This window comes from Myxine glutinosa, chromosome 1 (assembly GCF_964187855.1).
Source record: "Myxine glutinosa chromosome 1, kmMyxGlut1.1, whole genome shotgun sequence".
Taxonomy (NCBI): domain Eukaryota; kingdom Metazoa; phylum Chordata; class Myxini; order Myxiniformes; family Myxinidae; genus Myxine; species Myxine glutinosa.
The window spans coordinates 283,390,513-283,411,628 of NC_136261.1; the positions used below are offsets into that span (position 1 = coordinate 283,390,513).

A 21,116-nucleotide genomic window follows, 5' to 3' on the forward strand; every position below is an offset into this window, starting at 1 on the left:
TCTGAAGAATAGTGCAGAGGTAGCGCACTTGTCTATGCGCTGTTTAGCTTGATTCCAAAGTCAACGAAAAACTGTCGGAACCTTGCTTCTCCTTGCTTCGCAGTCAGGTTCTCAATTAATTCCCGTTTCATAGCATTAGCTGGTGGGGGATGTTGAAGATCCCATGGTGTCCTTAAGAGCAAGTGAAATATTGCTGGGCACTTTGGGCAGGAATATGTAATTGTTTTTCAAATGCATATTCCTGCCCTGCCTACTTCTGAGAAGGAAAAGACAAAACACCTGGTGCCATTCTTGCTCAGCAGCTGCATTGGCAGCACTATACCTGTCATTTGGGCATAGCACCGCAGAGATATAAAAGTGTAATACTTTCCTTACTTATTACAGAAACAAATAAAAAATATGAAATAGGGGCAATACCCCCCCCCCCCCCCCCTGGCACTCACCTGGGAGAATAAACAGTATACTACCCTGACTAAAGGTATTTTAAACCAATTTCAATGGTTGCTAGAAGACAGGGCAGCATGTAGAATCATACTAACATAATCATAAGACTTTAAACAAACAAAACAAACAAAAAATACCTATTTTGGGGGGCAACCCCCACCCCCAGTAGACACCCTCAGCCCGATTTTTTTTAATGCCGTGAACAAACTTCGGTACATCACGGGTGATGAAGGTTGTGGTCAAGTTTCATTGAAATAGTGTGTGTAGTTTCAGAGGAAAAACCAAATTTCTATTTTAGGGGGTCAAACCTGGATCCACTTTGACCCATGGTAAACCGCCTTAGACCCCAATTTTTTTTTTAATGCCGTGAACAAACTTTAGTCACAACATAACAAATATCATTTGTGCCAAATTTGGTCACATTCTCATCAGCGGTTTCGGAGAAGTTGTAAGTGTTTACGGACTGACGGACGACGCGCCATTGCATAAGCTCCCCTGAACTTCGTTCCTTGTGAGCTAAAAACGGCCTTCCTTGGGCTATTGCATTTTGTTCCGACAACTTTTGAAATACCCCCCCGTCAAATTTTATCAATTTCCCAGCCCCCCTCCATGTTCTTGTGCTTAAAGATTGTGAATTATATTGAGTACATACATGTGTGTTCAGATCCCACCTATACTGTGCAGTTAGTAGAAGTAAGTTGCACTAGAAATACTCAATTTCCGCTTTGTTTTATGGTTTTGCTTGCATAACGCCAAACAAATTACCATTCAGGTTCTTACCCCTGTGTCGTCTCTGTCCACGCCTGGCTCTGACCCGTCCCCAATTGTAGACAAAGATTCTGCCCTGCCCTGGCACAGGGAAGCACGCGCCATTTCAACTATATTGAAGTCATTAGTGTTTTGCATAACGAAGGAGAAGAAGAGCAAAACTACCATATCCAAGAATAAAAAGTTCTTACAATTTCGGAAATGATGATAAAAGACAATAAAACTGTGAATCTGGAGAGAGAGAGAGAGAGAGAGAGAGAGAGAGAGAGAGAGAGAGAGAGAGAGAGAGAGAAAGAGAAAGAGAAAGAGAAAGAGAAAGAGAAAGAGAAAGAGAGAGAGAGAGAGAGAGAGAGAGAGAGAGAGAGAGAGAGAGAGAGAGAGAGAGAGAGAGAGAGAGAGAGAGAGAAAGAGAAAGAGAAAGAGAAAGAGAAAGAGAAAGAGAAAGAAAGAAAAAAAGAGAAAGACAGACAGACAGACAGACGAAGGAAGGAAGGAAATGGGGAAGAGGTGAAGTATAGTGATGTGCAGTAAGAGTGTTGAATTAGGTAGGGTAGGGATTAGGTTTGGGGGTAGAAAAGATCCATATGGACATGGAGGATGAAACAAGATAATGGTTGGCGCACTGCCTGCTTTAACCTCAGGAGTGAATAATATGATTGAACTATCTCTCGGTGGTAGATGCAGAGACAGGAGAAAAGAGGAACAAATGTGTGGGGGTTGGCAGTAAAGGGAGATTAACTACAGAAGGGGTTACTGGAAGAATGTGTACATCCTGGAGTATCTTGGATCTGGGTAGGGTCAGAGGGTTCAAGAAGCACGGGGGGAGAGAGAGACAGAGACAGAGACAGAGACAGAGACAGACAGAGAGAGAGAGAGAGAGAGAGACAGAGACAGAGACAGAGAGAGAGAGAGAGAGAGAGAGAGAGAGAGAGAGAGAGAGAAAGAGAGAGAGAGAGACTGACTCATAGGGTAGAGGTGGTAAAAAAACAAAAAGGCCACTGTTATGTCTATGATATGACCATACTAGGCCTTGTGCTTCTTCCTCATTTTAGGTCATGTCATTATTGTTGAGAGCTTCACATTCCACAGATGTCATGAGATGCAGAGGCATGAGAGTCGTACTCCAATGAGCCATCTCATTACCCTGCATGCATTTTAAAAATTCATTTTCTTGGCAACCGTTGCTCCAATTAACACAAAATTTTCACCATAGGAGCACCTCCGCTTGTATAATTTTTTATTCATAATTATGACATAAGTCACGTGGCACAGGCGCCATCTTGGAAAAACCAAAAACGTTGCACCTCTCTATCTCCGAAATCGCTCCATGGCCAAAAAAATTGAAACATGGTGCGTTGTCAGGTACTCCCCATGGGGAATAACATATGTTGATGATGACGCCATCGCTACCTTCATGATGACGTCATAATTCGACAAGTCCAACGCTTGATCCGATCAGTATGAATTTTTTTCTCTGCAACTGTTGGTCCTATTCACACGAAATTTACACCATAGGAGCACCTCCTCCAGTAGAACTTTTAATGATAACTATGACGTCATAGGTCATGTGGTACGGGCGCAATCTTGGAAAAACCAAAAAACGTTGAACCTCTATAATCTATATACTGTATATCCGAAACCACTCCATGGAAAACTAAAACAATGCGACTGTGTCGCCAATATGCCTCCGCATAGTCCCACAATGGGTAGATGCCATCACTCTGCATATGTATGGGTAGTGGATCACGTTTGTGAAGTTTCGTGTTGATTGGATAAGGATCGTTTTTCTATCCAAGATGGCTGCCAAACCACGTGACCTATGACATCATCATTTTCAAACTATATGCAACAGTGCTGTTAGATATTTGTAAAATTTCGCATTGATAGGGTTAGCGGTTTCAGAGATATAATTATTTTATATTTCCTCCAATCCAAAATGGCTGCCAAACCATGTGACTTATGATGTCATAAATTTAATATTTCAATACAAATGGGTCATAGATCATGTGCATGCAATTTCAGATTTTTCGGATAAGGAATTCGTTTAAAACAATTTTGGCTGGTATACCACTTCACCTATGATGTCATCATTATCATGCCTTTGTTCCCCATTGGGAGTACTTGACAATGTGCCAAGTTTCAATTTTTTCCATTCAGCGGTTTCCGAGAATTTTAAAAATTATTTGGGCTTTTAATCCAAGATGGCTGCCATACCACGTCACCTATGACGTCACAATTATCATAAAAACATTCTGCATGTGTGTCACTCCGACCCTGAAAGTTTCGTCTCAATCTGACATATGGTTGCTGAGAAAAACAAGGTTTATCCCATACGGACGGATGGACAACCCGAAAACATAATGCCTCCGGCGACTTTGTCGGCGGAGGCATACAAATGAAACGTGGCTCATTGTAAATAACTCTGTATGGGGAATAAATGTGTTAACGATGACATCACTGGTGCCTTAATTATGACGTCATAGTTCGACAGGGACAACAATTAGTCTGATCATTTTGAAACTTCTTGAGCTGGATCTACACAACAATTATATTAGAGAATATAAATTTATGATGTCATCGCTCACGTCGTCTGGCAGCCATATTGGATCAAAGAAAAAAACCCTTCAAAAACAGAAGAGTTGGCTCACACCAAGTTGACGGCGTGGGGTAAGTATTCTTTGAATACGATCTAGTTATTTAAGGAATGACTTGAAATGATTGAGAATGAATGCCCAAACTGTGGCTGGCTTTGGAGGCCAGCTCAGCTATATGGTCAGTCCAGGAACATGAACATGGCTATATGGTCAGTCATGGCTGATTGTCAGGGTGAAGAGTTCAAGAAACGAAACCCTCATTCAGTGGCTTCTGATATGGAGAAGATAAACAACTGGACATGCTTTTGTAACATGGCCTTCAATCTAGGCAAGGATTGTGCTCTCATCTTACACCTCAGGCAAGATTGTTATGAAAACCCATCAATTCTCCCCTTTGATGAAACACAGTAGTGGGGCGGCTTAGCCCAAATATTCAAAAGAATTGTGCATTTTGTGATACAAGCACCAAATTTGGCACAAATGTACATTAATATGTTGCGAACATTTTCAGATATTGGGCCACTTGAAATTCCGTAATTTTTTTTTCCAAATTTTTTCAAATTTCGTAATTTCAAATTTTTCGGGTGACACCGTCACAATTTCGGTCTTCGAGGCCGGCCGATAGGCAAAGTGTGACCGGAAGGGACGAGGTTCTCCTGACCACGTGGCCCTCGATCTGGGAAGCGAGAGGCGTTCCATTAGTGGACGCGCCCCTCACGCCCGACTTTTGGGCGGCCCCGGCAGGCCGTTTGTTTTGACGTTCCGTGACAGGCCCCGCACCCCCACCTCCGGGCCGACCGGAAGCTTGTGCTGAGTACATCATACCTGAACAACTCAGTGAGGCAGAACACAGCAGTGCACACCAGGGTGACCCCTTTAGTGCATAAACCAATTAACCTGTCCACTGCAGGGCATATAGAAATGAAGTTATTTTCTGCATATAATAATAATATAAGTTCAGTTCTATATAACAATTTCTGTTACCACCACTACCACTACAACTACCACTACTACAAGCTTTGTCTGGAATTTTGTGGACTAACAGACAAACAGACATACAGACAAGCTGGGATCAAAACATTACCTCCTTCCACCATTGAGTGTAGAGGTAAACATCATGGAAATTATATCATGCCCTAGATTTAATTCATGCTTACCCGTGTATTTGCTTCACTGGTTCACAAGGTCTTTTGCATACATGTAATTCAGACTCTCGTCTTCATTGCTGACCACACAATGTTCGCAACATATTAATGTACATTTGTGCCAAATTTGGTGCTTGTATCACAAAATGCACAATTCTTTTGAATATTTGGGCTAAGCCGCCCCACTATATCGGCCGGCCTCGAAGACCGAAATTGTGACGGTGTCACCCGAAAAATTTGAAATTACGAAATTTGAAAAAATTTGAAAAAAAAATTACGGAATTTCAAGTGGCCCAATATCTGCAAATGTTCGCAACATATTAATGTACATTTGTGCCAAATTTGGTGCTTGTATCACAAAATGCACAACAGGTTTGCTATGCTGCTACACTACAGGAATAGCCACAGTTCAACAAAGTATTCACAACTTGACTTGGCCGAATCACATTGCCAAAGCTACCTTTCAAAGATGGTCACACAATCACACACTGACATCCTGTACTGACCCAGGTTTTCTTTTCTCAAAATTCCTTAAACGTCTAATGGTGTGCAATACTTTCATCTGTAGTGCAATGGAATATACTTTTCCAATGTGCTCTGGCATACCCCAAACTCACCAGACATCCCATTAGGATGCAGAGTTTGAAGACTTCTGAAATCACTGGAATCTTTAATCAGGAAATTCAGGACGAGGGACTTCTTCCTTGGCATCACAGACAAGTCGATGGCTTCTCAGTCTTCCACTGTTTCCCTTCTGGCCTTGCAATTAATTTCCTCGACCCGCTCTACTAAGTCACACAGATTATTCCTATAATCGCATGTCAACATATTAAATGTCATGACAAGCTACCTGCTCACCTCCACACCTTTGTCCCCATGCTCATGTCATTTATGAAATCATCTTCCCTTGCTAATTTCTCCAGTCTTCTGTGGTATAAGTGAGTAATTCACTCAGACTAGAGGCCTACATGGGATGACAGTGATTGTTGTTATGCAGAGCCATACTGGAGTAATGAGGCATTTTTGAAGACCAATCCATCTATTAGGACAATATCCGAGATTCTAGGTTGAAAACGCAGATCACACAACACCTTATTTGATGTCCAATCATGTTTCTTTATTCGAGAATTATTAGTTCAGTTTATCCTATGCTGGATTTTGAGCCTTGTGTTGGCTTAGCGGTTAGGGTGCGGCTTGGGATCCTAGGATCCTGGGTTCGAATCCCGGTCGATCGCTGAGTTAATGCCAGGGGGGTTGACTCAGCCTGTCATCCTTCCGAGGTCGGCAAATTGAGTACCAGTTCACTGGTAATTCGCTGTGTGTCGCAAGAGGCGACTAACAGGGTTGGGGGCAGGAAGGGCATCCGGCTGTAAAACATTGCTTCAAAAAAGGGGTGCCACGCTTCATTCTGAAGGGTTCCTGCTGTCGTACAACAGTAAAAATGGTACCATTGGAAAGCTAATAACTAGTAATAACCATTGATTTACTTGTAAAAACAATTAGTATCAGTTTAACCATAAGATTTCCTCTTTTAAAATCCCTTGATCCTGGGAATGAGGAAGAAAGTGGGAACTCTAGCTTTAAAGTAGCGGGTCCTGCTTTTAAAAGTTAAAGTTCTGTGTTATTCTATGACAGCAAGAACCCTTTAGTAGGACATGGGAGGAGCACACTAAATTATATATAGTAATACTTCTCAAAGAAATAAAAATATATGAAAGTGCAAAGATTTTTTTTAATACAAGGCCTAAGGCTCGTAATGGATCTGACAACCCCCCACCCCTACACACACACACACACGCTCACACACACACACACACGCACACACACACACACACGAACATACTAATGAGACAAACACTTAACGCAGCCAATGAGCTTGGGGGAAGTGCTGTCACTGTCGCCATTTCTCAGGATACTCTGGGTACCAGCGACGTCATAACAATGTCGCCTCTTTCCTCACCGCACTCAGTGAGGCATTTCCTCAGGAGGAATTTAATTCCCCCATGGATTCCAACCAATGGGGTTTATCCACGCTCTATCCTTTTGAATGCTGAATGTCAAGCAAGGAAGCAGCACATACCATTTTTAAAGTCTCTGGTATGACTTGAACTGGTTCAATCCGGATGGCTGTTATTTAGGAGACACTGAAGCGCGGTGTTACGCGCGCTGCTTGTAAGCAAGGAGGAAGCGGCCAACGCGGTAAGTTGTAAGAGTCTTTATTCGAGAGCTCCACTGTAACACTGGAGCGTTCCGGGCTGCGCGCCCGGTGTATATCCCACGGCCACGCCTACCCCTCGGGCGGGGCCACCGCCCACTTGGTGCGCGGAATGATGCCCTCACGCCAGTGAGCTTTCGTGTCCGCCACACGCGCCTCCCCAGAATTCCCGCGCACCTGGAGGGCCAGTTTGAGGGGCAAACGGATGACCCGGCCGAAGTGCCCTCTGGCGACTGGTGGCGTCCGGGGTGCAGGGATGCCAGCTGGGATGCCTCCGGCTGCACCCGGGATGGGTGCAGGCTCGGGGGGCGGCGTGCCGGCGGGGCCGGGCGGTGCTGGGGGTCCGCCTGCCGGGGGGCGGCCCCGACGCGGGGGCCGAGCCACCGGTGGTGGGTGGTCCACGTCGAGGTGGGCCGGCTTGAGGCGGTCTATGGAGACCCGGTCAGGAGTGCTGCCGATGTCCAAGGTGAAATGTTTCACCCCGGTCTCCAGTATGCGGAAAGGCCCGTCGTACGGGGGCCGCAGTGGTGTCCGGTGGGCGTCGTGCCGGATGAAGACGTACTCCGCGGTGCGAAGCTCCGGGGCGACGTGCGTAGGTGGGTGCCCGTGGTGCGCCGTGGGCACCGGGGCGAACCTCTGGGCGGTCTCCTGCAGCGCGGACCATGGTGCCGTGGAGTCGGGGAGGAACTCGCCCGGCACCCGCAGCGGTTGCCCGAAGACCAACTCCACCGCGGATGCGCGCAGGTCGTCCTTGGGCGCCGTCCGGAGGCCCAGCAGCACCCAGGGGAGCCTGTCGACCCAGCCGCCGCCGCGGAGGGTCGCCCGGAGCGCGGCCTTCAACGAGCGGTGGAACCGCTCGCACAGGCCGTTAGCCTGGGGGTGGTAGGCCGTGGTGCGGTGCAGCTGGACCCCGAGCCCCCGCGCGACCGCCCCCCAGAGCTCCGAGGTGAACTGGGGGCCGCGGTCGGACGAGATGTCCGAGGGGGCGCCGAACCGGGCGACCCAGGTGGCGATGAATGCCTGCGCGACGTCCGCCGCCGTCGTTGACGCCAAAGACACGGCCTCCGGCCACCGGGTGGTGCGGTCCATCATGGTCAGGACATGGGTGAAACCCCGCGAGGGGGGCAGAGGTCCCACCAGGTCCACGTGAACGTGGTCAAACCGACGTTCCGGCACCGCAAACGGGGCCAATGGGGCCTGGGTGTGTCGGTGCACCTTCGCGCGCTGGCACACGAGGCACGTCCTGGCCCAGCTGCGGACGGCCTTCCGGAGGCCATGCCAGACAAATTTGTCGGCGATCAACCTCTGGGAGGCCCTCGTGCCCAGGTGGGACAGGCCGTGGATGGAGTCGAAAATCCGGCGCTGCCAGCCCGCGGGCACGTTGGGGCGAGGCCGCCCGAGGGAGACGTCGCACCAGAGGGCCGTGCCCGCGCCATTGAACGGCACCTCGGTGACGCGGAGGCCCGTAACGGTGGTCCACAAGGCCTGGACGTCGGGGTCGGCGGCCTGATCCGCCGCCATCCGGGCATAGTCGATGCCGAGGTGGACCGCGTGGGCAACGGACCGGGAAAGGCAATCCGCCACCGAGTTGTCCTTCCCCGCGACGTGCCGGATGTCCGTCGTGTATTCGGACACGGCCGAGAGGTGACGCTGCTGCCGGACCGACCACGGCTCGGCGACCTTGCCCATCGCGAACACCAGTGGCTTGTGGTCGACGAAGGCCGTGAACGCACGGCCCTCGAGCAGATGGCGGAAGTGCCTGACCGCCAGGTGGAGCCTGAGCAACTCGCGGTCGAAGGTACTGTACCGGCGTTCGGGCGGGCGAAGCTGCCGGCTGAAGAACGCCAACGGTTGCCAAGCTCCACGCACCCATTGCTCGTGCACCGTGCCCACCGCGTAGTCCGAGGCGTCGGTGGTGAGGGCGATCGGTGCATCGGGCGCCGGGTGCGCGAGCATGGTGGCGTTAGCCAAGGCGAGCTTCGCGCCCACGAACGCCGTGTCCATCTGCTCGGTCCAGGTGGCGTCACCTTTGACCGGCTTTCCTCGGAGGGCCTCGTGCAAGGGGCGCAGGAGCTGGGCGATGCGTGGCAGGAAACGGTGGTAAAAGTTTACCATGCCCAGGAACTCCTGGAGCCCCCTGATCGTGCGGGGGCGCGGAAACCCCTTCACCGCCTCCACCTTGGCCGGTAGGGGGACGGCCCCGTGCCTGGTGACGCGGTGCCCCAAAAAGTCGATTTCGGCGACACCGAACCGGCACTTGGCGGGGTTCACGATCAGGCCGTGCTGGCCCAGACGTTCGAAGAGCGTGCGGAGATGGTGTAGGTGCTCTTCGCGGGACGCGCTTGCGGCGAGGATGTCATCCAGATAGACGTAGACGAAATCCAAGTCACGCAAGACGCTGTCCATGAGGCGCTGGAACGCCTGAGCCGCATTCTTCAAACCGAAGGGCATCTGAAGAAATTCGAAAAGACCGAACGGCCCTCACGAGGCCCACCTTCTCGGCGGGGACCGTCAAGCACGGGGTGGAACATCACATCCCCACCGCCGGGCCTCCCGAAGACGGCTGTCATCACGTCGGGGTCACCAATGAAGCACGGTGTTACGCGCGCTGGTTGTAAGCAAGGAGGAAGCGGACAACGCGGTAAGTTGTAAGAGTCTTTATTCGAGAGCTCCACTGTAACACTGGAGCGTTCCGGGCTGCGCGCCCGGTGTATATCCCGCGGCCACGCCTACCCCTCGGGAGTGGCCGCCGCCAACTTGGTGCGCGGAATGATGCCCTCGCACCAGAGCTTTCGTGTCCGCCACAACACTATACATCCATCTCCTTCCTGGATGCCTGTTGGTTCCCTACGGGAGCTCATGCGTCCCTTGTCAGGTGTTTTTTTGGTGTCACAGTCCCCATGAACAAAGTCAATGAGGGGTATCGGTTTCATCACCGACAACCCAACTAACCACAATGAGCACAAAAAAAGACTACAACTGCGACAACAATTACGTGTAATAAAAGATCCCTTTTCACATATTTTACATCCTCATTGACACTCACAGATAGACATGCAATATGTTTGTGAAGTACAACGTGTTGTCTTTTGATTAAACCCATCAGCGAAGAGATGGGAGGCACGCCGAGTAACAATGACATGAATCAGCATTAAAAAGTCAAACTCGTCATGTTTCACATGACAAACATCAAGATGTATTGTGTTCAATGAGTGTTTCACACCCAGTGATTCCAAGCCTGTTAAATCGATTTTCAGGTTCTACATTTATTTATTTATTTTTATACAGGGTCGGGGCTCATGGAGTAGTGAAGTAGCAGAGGGTACAAAAGAAGTAGGGCAGTGGTGCCACATATGGACAAAACAAGTAAGGGAATGGAACAAACAGGTAAAGGAGAGAGAGAAGAGGAAACGGTAACCTGCAAGTACAAGGGTTAGGTTAAATAAAGTTAATATTGAAGCGCGGTGCTACGCGCGCTACTTGTATAACAAGGAGGAAGAGGCCAACGCGGTAAGTTCAAGAGTCTTTATTATAAGAGCTCAACTGTAGCACTGGCGCGCTCCGGGCTGCGCGCCCCGTGTATATCCCGCGGCCACGCCTACCCCTCGGGCGTGGCCACCGCCCACTTGGTGCGCGGAATGATGCCCTCACGCCAGTGAGCTTTCGTGTCTGCCACACGCGCCCCCCCAGAATTCCCGCGCACCTGGAAGGCCAGTTTGCGGGGCAAACGAATGACCCGGCCGAAGCGCCCTCTGGCGACCGGCGGCGTCCGGGGTGCAGGGATGCCAGCTGGGATGCCTCCGGCTGCACCCGGGATGGGTGCAGGACCGGGGGGCGGCGTGCCGGCGGGCCTGGGCGGTGCCGGGGGTCCGCCCGCAGGGGGGCGGTGCCTGAGCGGGGGCCGAGCCACCGGCGGTGGGTGGTCCACATCGAGGTGGGCCGGCTTGAGGCGATCCACCGAGACGCGGTTGGGAGTACCGCCGATGTCCAAGGTGAAATGCTTCACCCCGGTCTCCAGCACGCGGAAAGGCCCATCGTACGGGGGCCGCAGTGGTGTCCGGTGGGCGTCGTGCCGGATGAAGACGTACTCCGCGGTGCGAAGCTCCGGGGCGACGTGCGTAGGCGGGTGCCCGTGGTGCGCCGTCGGCACCGGGGCGAACCTCCGGGCTGTCTCCTGCAGCGCGGAGCGCTCCTGCGCCGCGGACCATGGTGCCGTGGGGTCGGGGAGGAACTCGCCCGGCACCCGCAGCAGATGTCCGAAGACCAACTCTGCCGCGGATGCGCGCAGGTCGTCCTTGGGCGCCGTCCGGAGGCCCAGCAGGACCCAAGGGAGCCTGTCGACCCAGCCGCCGTCGCGGAGGGTGGCCCGGAGCGCGGCCTTCAATGAGCGGTGGAACCGCTCGCACAGGCCGTTGGCCTGGGGGTGGTAGGCCGTGGTTCGGTGCAGCTGGACCCCGAGCCCCCGCGCGACCGCCCCCCAGAGCTCCGAGGTGAACTGGGGGCCGCGGTCGGACGAGATGTCCAAGGGGGCGCCGAACCGGGCGACCCAGGTGGCGATGAACGCCTGCGCGACGTCCGCCGCCGTCGTCGCCGCCAAAGGCACGGCCTCGGCCACCGGGTGGTGCGGTCCACCATAGTCAGGACATGGGTGAAACCCCGCGAGGGGGGCAGAGGTCCCACCAGGTCCACGTGCACGTGGTCTAACCTACGTTCCGGCACCGTGAACAGGGCCAATGGGGCCTGGGTGTGCCATGTGCACCTTCGTGCGCTGGCACGTGAGGCACGTCCTGGTCCAGCCGCGGACGGCCTTCCGGAGGCCATGCCAGACAAACTTGTCGGCGACCAACCTCTGGGAGGCCTTCGAGCCTGGGTGGGACAGGCCGTGGATGGCGTCAAAAACCTGGCGCTGCCAGCCCGCAGGCACGATGGAGCGAGGCCGCCCGAGGGAGACGTCGCACAAGAGGGCCGTGCCCGCGCCATCGAACGGCACCTCAGTGACGCGGAGGCCCGTGACGGCAGTCCGCAAGGCCTGGACGCCGGGGTCGGCGGCCTGGTCCGCCACCATCCGGGCATAGTCGATGCCAAGGTGGACTGCGTGGGCGACGGACTGCGAAAGGCAATCCGCCACCGGGTTGTCCTTCCCCGTGACGTGCCGGATGTCCGTTGTATATTCGGACACGGCCGAGAGGTGACGCTGCTGCTGGGCCGACCACGGCTCGGTGACCTTGGCCATCGCGAAGACCAGTGGCTTGTGTTCGACGAAGGCCGTGAACGCATGGCCCTCGAGCAGATGGCGGAAGTGCCTGACCGCCAGGTGAAGCCCGAGCAACTCACAGTCGAAGGTACTATAGCGGCGTTCAGGCGGGCGAAGCTGCCGGCTGAAGAACGCCAGTGGTTGCCAAGCACCACGCACCCATTGCTCGTGCACCGCGCCCACCGCGTAGTCCGAGGCGTCGGTGGTGAGGGCGATCGGGCGCCGGGTGCGCGAGCATGGTGGCGTTAGCCAAGGCGAGCTTCGCGCCCGCGAACGCCGCATCCATCTGCTCGGTCCAGGTAACGTCACCTTTGCCCGGCTTGCCCCGGAGGGCCTCGTGCAAGGGCGCAGGAGCTGGGCGATGCGGGGCAGGAACCGATGGTAAAAGTTTACCATGCCCAGGAACTCCTGGAGCCCCTTGATCGTGCGGGGGCGCGGAAACCCCTTCACCGCCTCCACCTTGGCCGGTAGGGGGACGGCCCCGTGCCTGGTGGCGCGGTGCCCCAAAAAGTCAATGTCGGCGACGCCGAACCGGCACTTGGCGGGGTTCACGATGAGGCCATGCTGGCCCAGACGTTCGAAGAGCGTGCGGAGATGGTGTAGGTGCTCTTCGCGGGACGCGCTGGCGACGAGGATGTCGTCCAGGTAGACATAGACGAAATCCAAATCGTGCAAGACGCTGTCCATTAGTCGCTGGAACGCCTGAGCCGCATTCTTCAAACCGAAGGGCATCCGAAGAAATTCGAAAAGTCCGAATGGCGTGATGACCGCCGTCTTCGGGATGTCCTCCGGCCTGACGGGGACCTGATGGTAGCCGCGTATGAGGTCCACCTTCGAAAAGAAGGACATGCCTGCCAACCGGGTGGAGAAGTCCTGAATGTGGGGGACGGGGTAGCGGTCGGGCGTGGTGGCGTCGTTGAGGCGCCGGTAGTCCCCGCATGGTCGCCATCCCCCGCCGGGCTTTGGCACGATGTGAAGCGGCGACGCCCAAGCACTCTCGGAGCGCCGCACGATGCCGAGCCGCTCCAGTGTAGCGAACTCCGCTTTAGCGACCGCGAGCTTCGTCGGCTCGAGGCGGCGTGCCCGGGCGTAGACCGGTGGCCCGGCTGTGGGGATGTGGTGTTCCACCCCGTGCTTGACGGCCCCCGCCAAGAAGGTGGGCCGCGTGAGGGCCGGGAAACCAGCGAGGAGGCGGGTGAATTCGTTCGCTGCCGGAAGCGTACAGATGAACCTGGCCGGAACCGAACCGCTCAGCAAGCCGCTCCGGGAGCTGCTCAACGAGGCGGGCAGCGCGCACGCGAGCGAGCTGAACGTCTCAGCCTGGACAAGCCTTCTGTGCTTTACGTCCACCAGCAGACCATTGGCACAGAGGAAGTCCGCGCCGAGCAATGCCATAGACACGTCGGCAGTGACGAACGACCACCGGAAAACCTGCCCTCCGAACCGCAGAGAAAGGCAGCGTTTTCCGTACGTGCGAATGGACGTACCGTTGGCAGCAAGCAGCGCGGGGCCCCGGCCCGCGGACTGCTTGTCGGACGTACCGGCGGGAACGACACTCACCTGCGCTCCCGTGTCGCACAGGTAACGGCGCCCGGATAAGGTGTCCGTGATGAACAGTAGGCTGTTTGAACGGCTGGCGCTCAGTGCCACTACCGAGGGCCGGCCCGGGCGTTTCCCGACCTGCAGAATGAGCACGGCGGGCGACATTGCCGAGCCTTGTGGCCGAACTGGGCGTGGAAAAAACACCAGGTTTGCGGCGAAGGCCGCGGTGGCAATGGTGGGCGGGGCGTGGCGGCGGCCGCGAGGTGTGCATCAGCATCAGCCACGAGGTGTGGTGCATCAGCATCAGGGTCAGCCTCGGGATTCGCGACGGCCGTGCCGAAACTCACCTGCGTGTCCAAAGTCGCGAAGAACCTGTCGGCCTCGGCAGCGAGAGCTCGGGGTTCCGTCGTCGCAGAACCGGCCAAGGCGAGGCGTACGCGTGCCGGCAGCTGGCGTCGAAATAACGCCCGGAATAGAGCGTTCGGGGTTTCGTCGCCCATCAACGACAGCATATGGTCCATGCGGACCGACGGTCGCGTGTCACTGAGCTCGGGGAGGTCCAGGAGGCGGTCGGCCCAGGCGTCCACCGTGAGGCCGAACGTGGCGAGGAGGAGACGCTTGATCGCCTTGTACCTGCCATCGGCCGGTGGGTTCCTCAGGACCGACACGACGCGGGCGGCCGTGCCGAGCCCGAGGGTGGCGACCACATGGCAGTACATGGTCTCGTCCACCATGATGCCTCGAAGTCGGAACTGGGCTTCTGCCTGCAGGAACCAAACTTCGGCTTGCGTCTCCCAGAACTCTGGGAGTTTGATCGTAACCGCGTTGTTTGCCATTGCGATGGCGTATTCGGTCGGTCAGCGACGGCTGATCCAACGTCGGAGGGTCACCAATGAAGCGCGGTGCTACGCGCGCTACTTGTATAACAAGGAGGAAGCGGACAACGCGGTAAGTTCAAGAGTCTTTATTGTAAGAGCTCAACTGTAGCACTGGCGCGCTCCGGGCTGCGCGCCCGGTGTATATCCCGCGGCCACGCCTACCCCTCAGGCGTGGCCGCCGCCCACTTGGTGCACGGAATGATGCCCTCACGCCAGTGAGATTTCGTGTTCGCCACAATATGATGAAATAGCCATATCACCAATACATTTTGTAGTCTATATTTTATATCACTTTACTGCAGTAAATAATGATTTGATAATAGTACTGAAAATGGTGCAGAGTCATATAATCTACAATACAAATGTCATGTCAATAAAATAAAAAATATGTCGAGTAAGGTGAGGCAGGATGCCCTTGTCAGAAAAGGTGAGGTAAGTCGTTCCTCTTTACCTGCACCACAAAAGGTGGACGGACGGAGGTTATGTTTTCACCCCTGCATGTTTGGTTGCTTGGCTGTGAGCAGGATATCTCAAAAAGTTATGGACGGATTTGGATGAAACTTGGTGGACATGTTGGGTATGTGACGAGGAAGAATTGAATCAATTTTGATGAAGATCTGGAACCGGATGCTAGATTTCAAAATATTCATCACAATGAAATAGAAAAGCAACTACTGCATTGTAATCATCAGAAGGATCCCAAAAAAAAAAATGTAAAAGGAAAGATCAAAGATGGAGTCATCAGGAGGAACCTGGATAGGATTTTGGTTTCAGCCGCTACTCCTCTACCCTCAAACCCATCCAGGCGCATCCAAGTGAACCTTCCAGAAAAAATATAAAAACAATTCTGCAACAATTCACTTCTCCGGGGTTTAGGTTAAATAAGGAATTGAGAGACGGGGCCAAAAACGATATATAGCATGGTATTTCAAAAGTTTGTGGACAGATGATGACAAAATCTGGTGGTAAGTGAGAAGAACAAGCCGATTATATTTTGGTTCATGTCGGATCGAGATCTTACCTATCAGTAGGATACAAAACTGTTCAACCTGGTGGAGGTATGCTCTCTACCGAGTAGTTTTATATATTACAGTCGTTTTAGTTTTATATATAACAATCTGCTCAATCCTATTGTTCAGTATATTGAACATTTATATTTTGAAACTTTCCACTATACCATCAGCGAGAGAACCTAAGCTCTCGACTGAACATATAACCAGGACTTAGAAACTTATATAGGAGAAAGGGTGGAGAGGGGGGGGGGGGGGGGGGGAGGGGGGTGGTAATGGGAGGAGGGGCATTGTCCCACGTCTTCTACATCTTACCCCACCTTACTCTATCTGATCATTCTTGTCTGTGCTAGTAAATACTTATACTGTGACTAAAAACATTTCAGCCGCTCGTGCATATGCTAGAAAGAGAAAAAAAAATACTCTTGAGAGATTTTTAATGTGCAGGATGTTGCTGAAATGATCTGTCTGTCCAACTCATATTCTACAGTTTCCCATCACATCCACTGTCAGATAACCTCTTAAACCTCTGTTTATTAATCAAAATATGACTGAGATCTGCACAATGGGCCACTATTGCAAAAATATAGCACAACATCTTCAATGTGTAGGATTGAGTAAAAGTATGAGATGCAGAGCTGACGAGTTGGATCCAGCAAAGTTTTTCAGGCCTACAAGGCCAGGGGTTTGGAGGCTGCCTAGGCACACAGCCCCTGGAGGTATGGTCTTCAGATGCTCAGATACATGTCTACCACAGTTTTAGGCAGTACATTTATTAACTAAGAATATTAATTTTCCAGGAAAAATGTACAGAAGTGCAACTTTTCACAGTTCAGGAAAACTAGTGTGACCAAACAAGAAAAAAAATTAATGCAACACTTTTATGATGCCAGATGCAAATATTTTTCAGAAGAATTTAACAATTTTAGAGTCCAACTGTGCACAACTTATTATCAAGAAAGAACATTTGATAAGTTTGGGTGTTTTTTGGTGGACCCCCATGTAACTTTCTTAGCTGCTTTGAAGGCTGGAACCAATATCAGGGACCATGCTGTTCTGGGTGAGCCAATTTCACATTCAAAATTGACGACAGTTTTTGGCCATCAAGCTTCGAACTAGACCTCCAGTTTGTTTTATTCTTCGTTATCAACAACTTGAGAAATGCAGATTGGCAACTTGAGATATGCAGATTGGCAACTTGAGATATGCAGATTGGCAACTTGAGATACGCAGATTGGCAACTTGAGATATGCAGATTGGCAACTTGAGATATGCAGATTGGTAACTTGAGATATGCAGATTGGCAACTTGAGAAATGCAGATTGGCAACTTGAGAAATGCAGATTGGCAACTTGAGATATGCAGATTGGCAACTTGAGATATGCAGATTGGCAACTTGAGATATGCAGATTGGCAACTTGAGATATGCAGATTGGCAACTTGAGATATGCAGATTGGCAACTTGAGATATGCAGATTGGTAACTTGAGATATTCAGATTGGTAACTTGAGATATGCAGATTGTCAACTTGAGAAATGCAGATTGTCAACTTGAGAAATGCAGATTGTCAACTTGAGAAATGCAGATTGGCAACTTGAGATATGCAGATTGGCAACCTGAGATATGCAGATTGGCAACCTGAGATATGCAGATTGGCAACTTGAGATTATGCAGATTGGCAACTTGAGATATGCAGATTGGCAACTTGAGATATTCAGATTGGTAACTTGAGATATGCAGATTGGCAACTTGAGATATGCAGATTGGCAACTTGAGATATGCATTGGCAACTTGAGATATTCAGATTGGTAACTTGAGATATGCAGATTGGTAACTTGAGATATGCAGATTGGCAACTTGAGATGTGCAGATTGGCAACTTGAGATATGCAGATTGGCAACTTGAGATATGCAGATTGACAACTTGAGATATTCAGATTGGCAACTTGAGCTATGCAGATCTTCAACTTAAGATATTCAGATTGGTAACTTGAGATATTCAGATTGGCAACTTGAGATATTCAGATTGGCAACTTGAGATATTCAGATTGGCAACTTGAGATATTCAGATTGACAACTTGAGCTATGCAGATTGACAACTTGAGATATTCAGATTGGCAACTTGTGATATTCAGATTGGCAACTTGAGATATGCAGATTGGCAACTTGAGATATGCAGATTGGCAACTTGAGATACACATTTACAACTTGAGATACGCAAACATTGATTGCAGAATCAGAAGAGGCATTACAGGAAATTGTCAATAACATGACAGTGAGGAGTAAGGCATATGGATTAAGAATGAATGTGAAGAAGCCCAATACAATGGTGATAAGCAGAGATTTAAGCCTGGAAGTGAAAATTGAAGGATATGGAAAAGTCTTGAAACAAGCGAAAACGTTCACGTACCTGGGGAAGATTATTATGGACTATGGGAGATGTGATAGTGAGATCCCAAGGAGAATTGAGATAGCCAAGACTGGCTTTGTTAAAATGAAGGTCGTGTTAACATCAAGGAAGCTGAAGATGAATATTAAAGAATGTTGAGGTCTACATTTTGTCATCTTTGTCATACGGCGGAGACATGAACACCAAATAAAGAGACTATTGCTAATCTGAATGCATTCAAAATGTGGACATATGTTCAAAATGTGGATGTTCCACATATCCTACACAGATCAGGAAGACTAATGAGGAAGTACTGGAAATGGCTGGAGAAAAGAGAAAATGAGTGCAGAACATTCAAGAGAGAAAGACACGATACTTCGTGTTACATCATTAGAACAGATAGTAGACATACAGTTATTGGAGGGGAAGATCAATGGAAAACATAGCAGAGGAAGACAGAGGAGACTAGAACGGTCCTCGGTATAGAGCGCACACCTCCACCAGGCTGAATAGTCTATGTTTTGTATCCACTGATAGGTCGGATCTGGATTCGGACCTGAACCAAAATCTAAGCGGCTTGTTCTCGTCACCAAACCAATTCGTTCACCAAGTTTCGTCCAAATCCGTCCATAACATTTTGACATATCCTACTATTTATCGTTTTGGCCCTATTACTCAATGGTGAAGAAGCACTTAAAAATTCTAGTAGCCGGATCCGGATCTGTATCTTCACCAAAATCTAATAATTTCGTCCTTGTCACATACACCACCTCTCCGCCAGATTTCGTCCGAATCCATCCACAACTTTTTGATATATCCTGTTCACAGACAGACAAACAAACAGACAGACAGACAGGGGTGAAAACATAACCTCCATCCACCTTCGGTGGTGGAGGTAAAATGGAAGATGGATGTAATGGACTGGATGCAGGTGACCCATGTGAAATGTGCAAGTGCATCATAGGATAGACAGAAAGCAGCCAAACTTCTGGTAAGAATATGACACCAACAAACCACATACTGAAGACTCTTTCCTCTGAAGCATTAGTGGGGGTAGGATTAGCACATCCTGTGTAATTCCCTGGATGGTGTGGGGTATGTGAGGCTGCTGTCAACTCTTATACACTGGCTCAAATAGCTCCATAATGGGCCTATCCTGTGATATTGGATTTATTTAGCCTGGACATCTCTAAAACGAATCGGTGCTTCTTTGGGCTGACAGGATGGCCTAGAGGTACTCACACTCGCTTCTAAGCTGTCTAATCTGGTTTTGAATCCCGACCCAGCTATAAACTGTCATCCCGGTGTTTCCCGGGCAGGGTGATTCATCAATGTGTGTGCTGTCCCTCGAATGGACGTTAAACAGGCGTTTTGTCTGCCGGCATTCGTTGGTGAATGCTAATGATCCCACGGTGTCCTTTGCGAAGAGTATATGAGCTACCGCCGGCATCATGGCCAAATTCCAAATTCCTGCCCTAACCAGTAGAGGGCATTGCATTAGCAGCTCAGCCGCGACCTCATCCAATTATGCTACCCCGCAGCCTTGCAATGCATACGAAGGAAGAAGCAGACGTGATTCTTTATGCACATCTATTCTTTTTTTTTCTTTTTTTGTATACAAGATCGAGGCTCATGAAAGAGCTAAAATAAATCACACAAAAAAAATCAAACAGGCACATAAAACATATAATAAGGAGAGCGGTAGACAAGATGGGGAGAGAGGGGGAAGACCACAAACACAACATTTGAGAGCAGGGAGATCGAGAGATCTGTGGAAGGGAGAGGGCTTGGGGGGAGGAAGCATGGAAAGGGGAGTGGGTGGGGGTTGAGGCATACAACACATGGACACTGCTAGGACTTCCAGGAAAGAAGTTGGTATTTCAAAAAAGTGGATCCAGGGTGAAATTAGCAGGGGTAGAAAAGATCAAGGTTTTGGATGGGGGAAGATAAGAGATGGTGGTGAACAGCTGTTTTAAAGACCTGGAGGGAGGAGTGGGATTGAAGAGAGTGTGGGAGTTTGTTCCAGAGGTGAGAAAAAAGAGGAATGAAAGAGTGAAGGTGAGCAGAGAGTCTTGATTTTGGCAGTTTAACCATAAGAGGGTTGCTGGCAGATCTTGTGCGACCTGGAGGAATATTTGGGGGACAGAGCAGAGAGAGAGCTGGGGGAGCAAGGCTGGAGAGGAGTCACTAGAAGACAGAAAGACCACCTACCTGCCTGCGGTGAGTGAGTGAAAGGCCCTCGGAATTAGCTTCATCACGGGAGATTCCATTGATTCTGAAAGCTTTGGTTTCAACAGTGTGAAGGCAGGAGCACGGTCCCAGAGGGGAGAACAGTATTCCATTGAGCTGCGCATGAAAGCCTTGTATGTGGTGAGGAGCTCAGGTGTGCCAAGGAAGGACTTCGCATGACGGAGGATGCCCAGTCGGCGACTGGCTTTGGAAGCCAGCTTGGAAATGTGGTTTTCCCAGGAAAGATCATGGCAGATAGTGAGACCCAAAAGCTTGAGTGACAGAACTTCTTGGAGAGGATTATTCAGAAAGTGGATGGGAGGGTTGTCCAGTCGGTCTTTTCGGAGAGACATAATAAGAGTGAGCGATTTGTCAGGATTGAAAGACATGTTCCACTTGTTTGACCAGTCTGTGACTTTGTCTAGGTCTGCAGAGAGTGAAGAGGCTGCAGACTGCCAATCTGAGAGATGAGGAATGAAGCGGCAGAGAGTGGAGTCATCAGCAGAGAGATAGAGAGGATCTTCCAGAGAGTTGGAGAGATCATTGATGAAGACCAGAAAAAGCACAGGGCCCAGAACACTGCCTTGGGGAACTCCAGCCTGAACAGGAAGGGGAGATGAGAGAAATCCATTCAGGGCCACATGTTGAC

The 21,116-nt window shown here is 50.8% G+C and overlaps 1 protein-coding gene across 5 annotated transcripts in view; it reads right to left on the reverse strand.

The window, feature by feature from the left end:
- Window positions 1-21,116, reverse strand: part of GPHN (gephyrin) — a 327,486-nt gene that overhangs the window by 35,636 nt on the left and 270,734 nt on the right. For 2 of the 5 annotated variants that reach the window (XM_078767060.1, XM_068133735.2), the window contains one exon: window positions 1,225-1,293. The exons of the other annotated variants lie outside the window; for them this stretch is intronic. In XM_078767060.1, coding sequence (XP_078623186.1) covers window positions 1,225-1,293 — 69 coding nt within the window. The remainder of the gene's footprint in view (window positions 1-1,224; window positions 1,294-21,116) is intronic. 5 annotated transcript variants of the gene reach the window in all.